Here is a 13488-nt window from a genome sequence, read left to right as displayed (position 1 = left end):
GAAACAAAATGTCAATGTCACTAGCATTAATTGATGAACATACCAGATAATGCTGCTTTCTAACATGCTGAAATCAATATTGTCAGAGTGGTAAATTGTATATACACTAAACAAACACAGGTTTACCCAGGCTATGGATTGCTTTGGATTTGGATTTGTTACAGGCTCTTTCTAGCAGTAAAGGGATTAATACTTAACTTCATTCTTGTTTAACAATCCATGATTTCTTACTTTGCTGGAGAATCTCTTTGTTGAGAACTTAAAGACTCCCAGACAAAGCATTCTTGTCTTTCTAAGAACATTGTTTTGACAAATTCTAAATCTTCTAACCAATCTATTACAACACCTAAAAGTGCACCTGTCATGTGCATGCAGCCACTGTGTATCCATTCACTAGGAACTGAGGCACGAGGCACTAATCTAGAGCAATGCATGAAATGTAAACACCATCGTGGGGGTAAATTTTCTAAGCAGTCATTTTTTGGAGGTTTGCAAATGTCCACACAAGTCCAGTGATTTTCATGTCCGAACCGCTGGATTTACTATCGAGAGATAGCACATACAGCATGGGTATAAGCTATCTGGCCATTCAGTGCATAAGTGCACAATGCACTTAATTTTGATGGAACTCATTTATTAAGGATCAAAATTAATTACAAAATTATATTATTGTAATCTATGTCATAAGTTATTTAATAAAACTGTATAACTGGTCCAATCTTCACCTAATGCAGACCCTATTTCCCATAGAGCTATATAAGGTCACCGGTACTCAGTTGACCCCAGGTCTTCGTTCAATAGTATATGTTGATACTTATAAACTGGTGCATACAAAAGGATAAACTGAAGACTAGTACCCTGAATCAACACAGAGTGAATACCAGATGACAAATGGTAACTGAATACAAAAGGTAGAATAGCCAGGTACAACCCAAAATAGAAGCATTCTGCAAACAGAATAAAAAGGGGTGAAGGGTTACATACTGTGGTCAGGGCAGGCGGCAGACAAGAATAATCAAGTAATAATAGTAATAATAATAATAAAGTAAATAAAGAAGGAGGGTCAAAACTCCAACAGACAATAATAGAGATACAGAGCACAGTAACACATTAATGATAATGGACAATAAGAGTGTGCTGCTGACAGCCTTATAAAGCCACCTGGAACCAATCCCAATAAGACAATCAGCCCAGCCCTCACAGTGCTCCTTAACAATGCTAAGCACTTGTGTCAGGGAAGTTAAATTATGCCAAAGCAACCAATGTAAACCATGTAAACAGGCTGAACTGCATTGGAATGACCCAATCAGCCACTGTTTCTATCCCGACCTTTGTTCATAGTCCTGTGGCAATACAAGTGCCAGCACGTACTTGCTCGCTCATGTGACGTATCTCGCCTGCCTTTGCTGTGGTGGTTTTGTAAACTGCACGTTCGTAAAATGCACGGTTTGTATACTTGTCATTTGACAACATCAGGATGGCGATTTCACACACTGCAGCTTCAAAACATGGTATTTTATGTGCAATTTTGTCTTAAGTAAATCTGACAGTTTCCAAACTGCACATAAAATCAATACATTTCCCCCTATATATATATATATATATACATACTAGCATAGTACCACTTTAACTGTAGACTGATATTAAAGATTTTTTTTGCAAAAGCCTGTTTCTGATATCTAGAAACACTTACTGTGAGTATTAACAATAGCAGTATAAAAGCATATTCACTTATATTAAGACTTGTTACCAAGACTAAAAATGCCAACAAATGCTGTCATTGATGATCAATAGCGAAATATTGTGGTCTTCCTGTTTACAATGATTGCACCTGGCCTATGCAAATGTACTATTAAAGATGCATTCTTAATTTACATCATTAAGTAAACTGAATTGGATGCAAATGCTTAGCAGGTGGTTAGAATAACAGTACCATTTCACTTGCAATTTATTTCATTTAATTAGGTGTAGACACACCTGACATCTGTCAGGATTTCTTTTTCTTTTGTAAAATTTTAAATTGGCCCTAGTATATTGGGAGACCCTCCCCCCATCCGTTTTACTCTTTTTATCCATGCTTTGGTACTAATATTAGAAACTGTTGAAATACTTCATATGCTTCACGTTGATTAAACGAGAACTCCACCCAAAATGTGCCTTCTGTTTTAAATGGATATCATGCAAACGATAAAGAATGATTTGCAAACGATTGCTAATATTTTTTCCCCCCTGTAGGAAGCTACAGGGCTTCCCCTTACTCAGCTTTGCCACATTCACAACAGCAGACCATGGCAGGCAGCTAGCAGAACCATTTGCACATTCTAGGACCCTACAGTGAGGCTGAGGAACGGATACGTTTAAACAGCTATGGCCTGATACATTAAAGCACGCAAAACTAAAGAATTGTGCGTATTTTTGTTGTTGTTAAAACACAGGGATCTGAAGAAACGTCTCTTGCTGAATACGGGTCTAGGTGCGCTCTGCTCTGACAGACAATGCACCGCAGGATACAAATAATACATATGTGGAATGTAACGTTCCAGCAGAATGCAAACAAAAAAAATCAATTATTGTCACCTGTTAATAATATACTCATTAAGGAAAATACATTTAAAAAAAATATTTTTTTTATCCTCCCTATACAATACATATACCAGGAGGTCATTAATGTCTACTCTATATAAAATGCATTTTTACAGTTTCTCCTGAACATCTAGCATGTATACGCAACCGTCACCATCACGCTCAACTGGAACTTTATCCATACTTGCCAACTCTCCCGGAATGTCTGGGAGACTCCCGCATTTTGCGAGAGTCTCCCGGACTCCCGGGCGAGTGTGACAATCTCCCGAATTCTGCCCACTTCACTAGGAAGTGCCCCACTTCCTAGTGAAGTGGGCAGAATTAGATCCCAAACGCCGCGATACCCGGTGAATCGCAGTGTTTGGCCCCGCCCCCGGGGGCGCAATTTCGGCTGCCCCGCCCCCTCACACACCACCTCAACTGGCTGGCTCCCAGAAGAGAGCCGAAGAAAGTAGGTAAGTATGACTTTATCTGTAGCTGGTGTAAGTGGTACAACAGTAAAACATGTACCTTAGAGGTGCCCAAAACTTGAATCGGGCACTGCTGCGTGCGTTGGAGCTTGGCACGTTCTTACTGTACACTGACTACGTGCAAACGCCCATTCCCCTCCCCATTCTGCCCATGTCCTTTGTGATCGATGATGAATTGGATGTTCTTGTGTTCACTGGCATAAGGTCCGTTTCTGGGCATGCGCAGTGTGATCTTACGCAAAATACAGCGCGTATTCGGCATTTACGTATCTTAAGGAATCAGGCTCCAAGTCTTCTGTGTTTTTGCCCAAACATTCATTCTCATTGATATGTAATTTCCAGTAATAATTTTATTCAACCTCTACCATAGTTGTCATACCATTACTTTATTATGATTGACAGTTTCACTGCTAGTGCCGAGACATCTATCATTAAAAAAAACAACAACATGGTAGAAGTTTTTAAAATAGGTTCTCACATAATGTTGAAATGGCTACAATGGAATGCAGTAAATGTTAGTGACAGAATAGTGCACACATTTGTTTTTCAATTAGATAAGTATTATAGGGCTAATGATGGGAACACTTGCTGATGCTTTTCTACCTGACAATGTGAACCAGTACTATTGCCTATTTTATGTAGTAGTGTTGGTTGACATCCTTGTAGGACCAAACTCCATGTGTGGGGCCCCTGAAAAATATCATACTGCCTAGTGACCGGCACTTCTGTAGTAAGTACAGCGACAATGATAGGATGTCAAAATTATTTTAGAGTACCTTAGATCAGGCCCAGCGCTCCCATTAAGCAACATTAGGCAGTTGCCTAGGGCGCCGGGCGCCACAGAAGTTAAACGCATTTACTATTGTACTTTAATACTGTGCGGCGACCGCTGAGCATACCTTCCACGGCCGCCTCACAGCTTCAGATAGATTTACAGGGAGGGGCTATGGATCACCACCGCTGCCCTCCCCTCCAACAGCTGATGGGGCGCACCGCCCCTCTGTCTCCTCCCCTCCACTCACTGACTGTCGGGTGTGACATCATCATCACGGCCCGACAGTGTGAGTGAGGGACGGGACCCGGCAGAGAGGAGTAGCTTTATGGAGCCAAGTTTAAGGTAAGGAAAGACGGGGGGGGGGGGGGGGCGATTTTGAAATTGTGCCTGGGGGGGGGGGGGGGGGCGCGGATTTTGAAAATGTGCCTATGGCGCCGAGGACCCTAGCACCGACTCTGCCTTAGATATCACAGCTGGTTGTCTGGGTTAATCACTACAGCTAATAGGGACTTTTGTTACTGTTCGATACCCTTCACTTTTGCAGCCTACCTCTGCTTCAGCTGAGGATGATGTAGTTTTCAGCCTCATAAGGATGTCATCTTCTCTGCACAAGAGAATTCAACTTATCTTGTTACTGTATGTATTGTTTTTACTGCTGGTATAGTTTTGAGAGGTAGCTCCATCTAAATTTCTAAATGCAATCATTATGTCAGAAAACTACATCTACCACCATAAACTGCATGCATTACAGTAGCAAGAAATTTGCCCTGTGACATCATCAAGTTGGCTGGTTGGTTAGCGGTTGAGTACAGTTTGGACAGAGCCTAAAGTTGCAGAGAAGGCAACTAAGAGTGACGCTTGATGTCAGAAAGGTACGCAACAGTCAGAAAGGTACACAACACAGTCACAAAGCTGCATAGCAGTGTCTCTTACCAGGACTAAACAGGATTATCTCACAGGGTACCAAACTGTGCAGCTTTTTTTAAACTAATCCTCACACTGTGTGTTTTGGCCTAGTTGATTTGTTTGAAAGGTGACATATCCTTCTAAGATCTAGGCTAGCATGATACAAGCATGTTAATATATGTTTTTGTTTTCAGCCAGAAATGTCTTGAGTCTAGGGGGCACATTTATCAAGCTGCGGGTTTAAAAAAGTGGAGATGTTGCCTATAGCAAATAGATTCTAGTTATCATTTATTTAGTACATTCTACAAAATGACAGCTAGACTCTTGTTGCTATAGCTAACATCTCCAGTTTTTCAAACCCGTCACTTGATAACTTTAACCCCAGGAGTTAATATGCTAAGCTGTCCCATGTATGGCCATGGGTTTGCCCCCAAGTTTTTAACTGAAGAGATGACAGTATCCAAATTTGTGATCCATATCTCTCCCACACATCAGCAAAAAAAAAAAAAGTCTAATAAAAAAGCCCTAAGAGGGCTGGTAGCGAGCATTTAACATCACACCATAACAAAGGGTTGCACACCCAGGGCCATCTTAACAACATTATGGGCCCCCGGGCAAAGCAGTGCACTAGGGCCCCTGCATCTCTATCTATCCATATATATATATATATATATATATATATATATATATATATATATATATATATATATATATATATATGATACAGATATAGAGATAGAGATAGATAGATGTACTTACTCAGTGACCCTTGAAGGTTTTTTTTGCAGGTTTTTCTTTTGCAGGATTATTTATTCTAATTAAGAGCCCTGCCTATGGGGCCCCCTTGCCCATGGGGCCCCCGGGCACCAGCCCATCGTGCCCAATGGAAAAGATGGCCCTGTGCGCACACCGATAGGTTCTCATTCCAAGTAGAGTGCATCTTTATGTTTTGACTTCTGAGGCAGAAGTTTCTCCTGTTCACTGCTGCTCTTAATGGCAGAACAGTGCACTTGTGTGCAGGGCAATGAAGGCGTTTGTGGAGGAAATAACTGGGCAGAAGCGCTAGACACATCCCAGGGTGTGGCTACGCCCCCATTATGCTATAGCCAAGCCCCCTTTGTGCAGTAGTCACGCAGTCTATTCTGAGGCAACCTATCCAAGTGTTGAGAGGTAGGAATCACCACTGGAGCTAGCGCCTGCAGTCAGGAGCAGAGCGCTGCAACGGGGTGAATGGACTGTAGACACCGCATCAGATACCCCCCAGACCGCAAGAACAAACTCTGGTTACCACCACAGTTCCAAAGTGATAGTATCTGCCATTTAAAAAAAAAAAAAAAAACATTGGGTAACAAGCCTCTACAAGCCTTAATAGATGGAAGGTAGACATGCTCTGTAAATGCTTTGCTTCCGGATAAGGCAATAAAACGACACCTTTTGTTTGAAGATCCATTGTTTAAGCAAGAAGACTAAAATGTGCCGTTTCCAAATGAACTGTATTTTCACTGTAATGTCCCTTTAAAACTAATTTCCTATTCACAACACATTGCCAGAATGATACATATGAATGACAATATTCTTATAAACACCATAAAAGAACTAAGTGCACAGTACATCTTGTACCTACTGCGTTATTCCATTTCATGATAGAGTCCGAACACTATAAATGTTAAAACAAATAATGGATTGATGACATATAATGCACATTTAGCTATTCCAATGTTTATTTGTGGGAATTAACGAGTGTCTGGCACAAATTCTATTGTCTTTAAAGCATACTATTATGACATGCTTTGGAAAAAGATAGATTTTCAGAGGGAGGTGGGGTAGTGGGGAGTAGCTATTTTATCAATGTCTGGAGACCTTCAGGGCTCGTTCACACATGTGCTGGGAAAATGGGTAAATCACTTAAAAATAACATGTTTTAGATGCATTTCAGAGATACTTTTTAATGTATTTTTCGATCCACTTTACATTTGCTGCAGTTTTATGAATGAACTATTGTATTGGTAATGTGCATTAATGCATGAGAAATAGATCCTGAAATTTTAAACATGGTATTATGGTGGAAACGAGCCTAAAGGAAAACATTTATCCTATTTTGTATATGGTTTCAAGGCATTAGTTAGTGACTGAAACAAATTAAAAGCCAATAGATGTGAATAAGCCCTCAAGCAAGCAGAATAGTCAATATTAAAATATGGAGTTTGGTCCTTTCTTCAAAGGAAATTCATATTCCTGCTTGACAGCTATTGTAATATAACGTAAGCAACTTGACTTGTGCACACATACTATCTGACAAGCGTTTGCATTACGTCAATTTCAATAATGCCTGCAGCGTACAGAACAATTAACGCTAGGTAGAAATTCTATGGGAACGCTAATTAAATTCATAGTACACAACACTGCAGGGAAGGATTGTGAACACAAGCAGCAGTAGTGGAACCAGTTTCCACAGAAACTGTGGGGCCCAGTGCTAACTAATCTGGCAGCCCCCCCCCCCCCCCCAATGGACTTCATCTAGGTAGTGAAAAAAAGGCCACAAGACCATTTATGTGTAGTAAAATAATTTAAATTATTACCACAAGTAAAAATAAAAACATGTACATGAAATATATCAGTGTGGGCTTAACCATACTTGCCTACTTTCGCAAAGCTCTTTCTGGGAGAGGGGCGTGATTGGAGGGCGGGACGCAGCCAAACAGGCCATTCGGTCCTGCCTCCCACGACAAACATGTTTTGTCGCGGGGGCGGGGTCAAAATGACGCGATTCACAGCAAATCGCGTAATTTTGGGGTGGCATTAGCGGGATGCGGGAGATTTGCCAGCTCTCCCAGGAGTCTGTGAGACTGACCCGAATTTCGCGAGTATCCCGGACATTCCGGGAGAATTGGCAAGTATGGGCTTAACTGTATAGCTATGATGGTATAGTGTAGTCCACAAATGATACCTCACACTTCTTGCTCCAGAAACTGGAAGTGACATCACAGGGTTTTATGATGCACTTCCACCCATAGTAACAACACAGTGGCAGCCATTTATCATATTAAAGTGTACTCCTCTCCTACACATAATAGAGGCATGTTGTGAATTGTACAATATTCAGCATATCAACTCATTAGGAATTAGTGATGATGCGAGTCACAAAGTTCCTCATGTCTCAGTGACCACTAGTCCTAATGATTTAAACATTGGTTCGGGTCACAAAATGGCTGCTTACCCTGTGAGCAGACAACGCATACATTTTCAATTAATAGTATTATTCACGGTAAAAATACATTCTTGCATTCTTTTAACAGATAACTCCATTGCTTCAAGTGTACATTTCACCAACTCTGAAGAACATAGCACCTTTTAGTTGTAAAAATAAATTTTGGTTACCCAGTCATTCCATGGCTTTACTTTAAAAAGAGTGACTGTAGACTGTTCTATAGACACACATGGTATGTAGCACTGGCTGGAACTGAAACAGTCCACCTTTGTCTAGAGTGCAGGATCACCCCCTCCAGGCTGAGGAAATATGTTAGAAGTACACGCTGGCTGTGGCATGTACTATGTTGTTACACACACATACAGAAGAGAAACCTGGCCTGCAGATGCCTTGCTCTGTCTCCGACAGCCACACAGAGACCTTTGAACTTTCTATTTATATAACAGTTTAGAGAATATGTGTCTCTTCCTGCATAACTGCCAGTTTGCAAGCTTTGCTGTAATTAGGCCACTTGCAAGGCATTATATACAAGTAAAATCAATTGATTTGGTTTTTTTTTGGCAGAATAATATCTTTCCCCTCATTTAGCGACCATTGATGCAGCAGGAAGTTCTAATTCTATTCTGTTCTGCAGAAGTCGTAAAATGCGTTTTATTTTGTCTTTGAGGTTAAAAGTCATACAATTGTGGATGTTTCGCATAACAAGTTACAGCACGACACACTGAAATTCAACTGTGTATAAACTCTGTATTAAATAAACTGAGGTCTCATTAAACAACTGTATTGTCATGAAATGGGAGCCTGTCTAACAAAAGTCTTTCTTTTATCATTTAGAACATAGTTGTCTACTCTCCCGGAATGTCCGGGAGACTCCCGAATTTTTTGGAGTTCTCCCGGACTCCCGAGAGAGCAGGCAAAAATCCGGGATCCAGAAGTAGCCGCTGTTGAAGATGGCGGGGGGCGGGGCTAAACGCAGCATTGTGGCCCCTCCCCCTGCTGCGATTGGCTAAAATTTCTTATGATTGACAGGGGTGGAGCCTAACGGCGCAGCACGTGTGGCTACGCCCCCTTGACGGACCCCCTACCGGACAGCTGCCTCTAAAAGTAGGCAAGTATGATTTAGAATCATTTTACAACAACATCCTACTGTATTCATTTTGCTCTACACCATTTTTGTTTTCCATTACTATGCTTTAGACTCACCCAACAATGGGAAATGAAAAATGCTAATTTATAAATAATGAATGAAACAGAACTTCAGATGTTACACTGGAAAAAACGCCAAAAGGATCAAACACAAAGGGGCATATTCAATTAGATCCGGCGATGGCTATTACGCGCGGCTACACAAGTGCCGTTACTGCAACACTGCGGATTTCCCCATAAGGTCGCGAAGGGAAATCCGCGATGTTGCGGCACTGTATTGTCACTTTACACGTGCAGCCGCGCGTTATCACAATCACCAAACCTAATTGGATATGCCCCATAATGTGTTTTCTTGCGGTTTAGCTTTGTTCTGTGAAGATGCCAATGTATAAAAGTCATAATTGGGCAGAACAGTGTATTTGGCACAATGCCTGGTCAACTTTGGTTGAAAAGGACCAGATTCCTCGACTTGATCATTCAATATGATATGATATGAAATGACCTGCATTAACTTCCTAGAAACTATGCTTATACTATGATTAATATACTAAAATACGTTACTTTTGATCTACTGTTAATGTTCACAGAAAATTGGGATCAGAATAAAACTGAAACAAAGGAGCAATAAAATGCCAGTCAATATTCAGAGTGTAACCTGCTTGATCGTTTTGGTAGCCAGAATGAGTTTGCAGGAGTCATGAAATCTTTAGGTTAGACATAAAAAGTAAAATGTTTTGGAATCGAATCAGAATTAAAAATTAAGATTCAAACTTAGATCACTCGTCAAGAACTATATATATATATATATATATATATATATATATATATATATATATATATATATATATATATATATATATAAAAAAAACAATGAGAGAGTGACCATAATAACAATACAGGAGCATATAATGAAGCAGAAGGTGAGAGGGAGCTTACAATTTATTGGGATGCGGGAAATTAAACACGTTTTACCTGCAAACATAGTAAAAAAAAATAAAAAAAAAAATAGGGGAATCAAGTGCATATTTTGTGTGTACCAAATGCCCCTCAAGATTCATATACAGATCAAACTGAATCTGAATTTAACAAGTGTGCGTAATAATTAGATGGGGACATTTAAAAGAAGTATGCACTATTGTCTGGAATCACTGTCTGTTCACTATGACTCTAGATATCCTGTGCCGTACAATATGTTCTGGAATCTATTTCATTCAGGATATAATGATGATTCTGCCAAATTTAAATGCTGTTCCAACAGTGGGGTTTGCTGCAAATCATTCATATAAATAGATAATAATGGTATTGCAGTTTAGGTGTAAATATTATGCTTATTTATATAGAATCAACATATCTACATATATATTTATATGTATACTCCAAACATGAGAATCTGTATAATGATGCCACAGAAAAAAAGATCCTTAATAACTCCATACTCAGGTTACATCTTAACGTGAGCATTACATAGTATAAGAAATAAGTTTATGGTTTGTTTTTAGTAAGCAGTTAAAAGGGCCTTAAAACTTTACAATGCAGTAAGTGAAGGTCATGGAAGGGTTTTGAAAACAACACACCATGTAATGAATATCAGTAGTATTTTAGAGACACCTTAAAGGCGAGCGGTTGGAGATGCAACCAATTTACACACTACTCCCCAAATCTGCCCTATTAAAGGGTTAAATGGAACCTATGATAACTAATAACAAATCATTTATCAAGAACATGCTTGATAAACAACAAACAATCATAGGCAATATGGAAGCATTAGTGCAATGGAGATACAGTGAACTCAGCAGTCACAATGAATTTTTTTTTCTTATCTTCACATACAGTGATTTCAGTAGCATATTTCTTGCTGCAGTCACTAAGTCAACACAATAAAACAATGACAGTATACTTGGACCATAACGGATATAATCCCTTGAGTTAACAAATAATGAAGAGTAGAAGTCTGCCAAATAGCACAGTAATGACTTAAACTCCCATATAGTAACAACAATACAGCAACTCTGATTGTACACTTCTAACCCCCAAAGATATATTGAAAGAACTCTTCAATATATTGTATAAGTACAAAAGCATGATAATATGATTCACTGAAAAACAATCACCTTCATGAAACAACAGAGTAAACTCAAATATAACAATACAATCAAACTTTAAATAGTATGCATATATAATTATGTACAATGGTCACAAAAGAATAAATTATTAAATAAAAAGTAATAGATGAATTATAAAAGTATTTCATTTTAGACTAGGCAATGTATAGGATGATTTTGTGTGGGCATAAAAAAACATATGTATGCCTTTCTGGATTTCAATACATACAAAGTATATTTGCCACAAATGCCTCAATGACTGTTGTAATCTATTTAAGTGATAAATGGGTAAATACATAACATAATATGTTTACATGAATGCAAATAGGATTTATTACAGTACAAAATATCAACATCGGAGCTTAAAAAAAAATGTATTTATATCCATTCAGGATAAACAGCCACCTAAAACAACAATGAAAGTTCATCATATCCTTGCCCATTTTTTGACATGAATACTTTTTATTAATCAATTAGTCTTCATTAATTGCCTCTAATTAAAAGCAGAACAAGCCCAGGTTAGAGCAATGCAATCCATTCACCTGACAACACACACTGCAGGCATTTCAAACATTTCAACAACCTGTCAAACAGCCCTTCAAAGGGGGAAATGTGTATACTTTATAGGAACTTTTCAGCTGCACATTTGAAATAGACAAAAATGATGATGAGGTGAAGACCAAATTCCCACAGAGAAGCATTAAATTCATTTGTGACAAATTTCCTTAAAAAACACTATAAAATATATCTCTATCTATATAATATATATATATATATATATATATATATATATATATATATATATATAGGGAGGGGGTTGTTACACATATGTTTAATGATTAGAGAAATGTTAGATAACATGCACATTAAAGTCTGTCCACATGACGCGATATACCATAATCTTTAATGTCCTCTATTACGCAGATTGTGACACACTGCTGCCATCAATGAGCCAGATATACTGTACACACAACGGTACGTATCTAGCTGTAATTAAGTGTATACACGATATGTGGTGTTTTCAGGTTAGCTGCATAAAGCATCTGACGTGGTCCCTTGCAAAGGCATCTCTAAACTTAGCTCATCTATTGAATGGGGCTTTAAGCTCCTGGTGGCTACAGGAACAACGGCAAATCAACAGAATATGATATGGAAAAGCCAATAAAATCAAATCACTGTAAAAATAAATAAACACATCCACAACTGAAACTCTAGTAAGTTGGACCAGCACAGCTGATGCACCGGGGGGGTCTCATCTCCAGCTGAGAGGTGCATGGGGGCTCTCACACCTTAACAAAGGTAAAATCAGGACAGAAAGCGGATAATAAGGAATATACCTACCACTGCTGATCTAGGTCCCAGTCTCGGAAAAAGTCGAATAGATCCATAACAGTGGAGAGTCAGTGCCAGGCTGGGGAGCAGGCAGCACAGGAGAGCTTGTGCCACTGGTCGGAGAGGGCTCCCTCCCGGGGGCAGTGCGTGGCAGTGTCCGCCCCAGTGAAGCTGAGCTCTGCACTGGGTAGAATGCTGCGAGCTCCGGCTGCCTATAGCTGGCTGGAGGAGGCAGCAGCAGCGGCTCAGCAGCATCACACTGTGAGAGAGACAGAGCGAGCCAGAGACATGGGAGGGAGGAGCCAAGGAAGCCACAAGCCACGACATGGAGCCAGCCAGTTATCATGGCAGGGATCTGCTGGTGTGCTCCACCTCTGTCACAATCAGCTGCACCGAACAGCCGGGCCGGGGCAGTGGGGGTCACACAGTGACAGCCAGGAGAACCCTTATCTGAGAGTCCCAAACAGAGCTGCTTTCTCACACCCATGGCTACACTACTAACTGCTTCCATGGAAGTGTTCATCTGCCCTTTATTGTATAACAGATATTCCCATTTCCATAATATTATTCTATTCAAAAATATTTTGAGCATTTGCACAAAAATTTAAAACAAAAAAATAAAGAGATAGGAGTTAAATTAACTATTAGTGCTGTGAGTGAATTGCAAATGCAATGTTAGTGCTGCTGCTGTTTGTGTTGTTATAATCATAATCATCATTTATATTTGCTTATTGTTAGTGTCTACACCAGAGCCGTAACTTAGAATTCTAGCCCCTGGGGTGAGAAAGACAAATGCCGCCCCACTAGCCCTCAATTTTAACCAAATTAATCTAATATGTTCCTAAATTCCGCCTCCCTTCAGTGTTGCGCCCTGGGCGGTCGCCCCTGTCGCACAGCCCTAGTTACGGCCCTGGTCTACACGTTCAGCAATTCAGCAGCACTATACAACCGTGGAGTAACCCAGGG

The 13488-nt window shown here is 39.8% G+C and overlaps 1 protein-coding gene across 5 annotated transcripts in view; it reads right to left on the bottom strand.

The window, feature by feature from the left end:
- Positions 1-12745, bottom strand: part of AFF2 (ALF transcription elongation factor 2) — a 422546-nt gene extending 409801 nt beyond the window's left edge. For all 5 annotated transcript variants that reach the window (XM_075187324.1, XM_075187326.1, XM_075187329.1 and 2 more), the window contains exon 1: positions 12532-12745. In XM_075187324.1, the coding sequence (XP_075043425.1) occupies positions 12532-12578 (47 nt within the window). In that variant the 5' untranslated portion in view covers positions 12579-12745. The remainder of the gene's footprint in view (positions 1-12531) is intronic.
- Positions 12746-13488: the final 743 nt, after the last annotated feature.

Source organism: Mixophyes fleayi, chromosome 9 (genome assembly GCF_038048845.1).
Source record: "Mixophyes fleayi isolate aMixFle1 chromosome 9, aMixFle1.hap1, whole genome shotgun sequence".
NCBI classification, from domain to species: domain Eukaryota; kingdom Metazoa; phylum Chordata; class Amphibia; order Anura; family Limnodynastidae; genus Mixophyes; species Mixophyes fleayi.
Note: the sequence above shows the minus strand (reverse complement) of the source record. Positions and strands in the feature narration are given on the sequence as shown.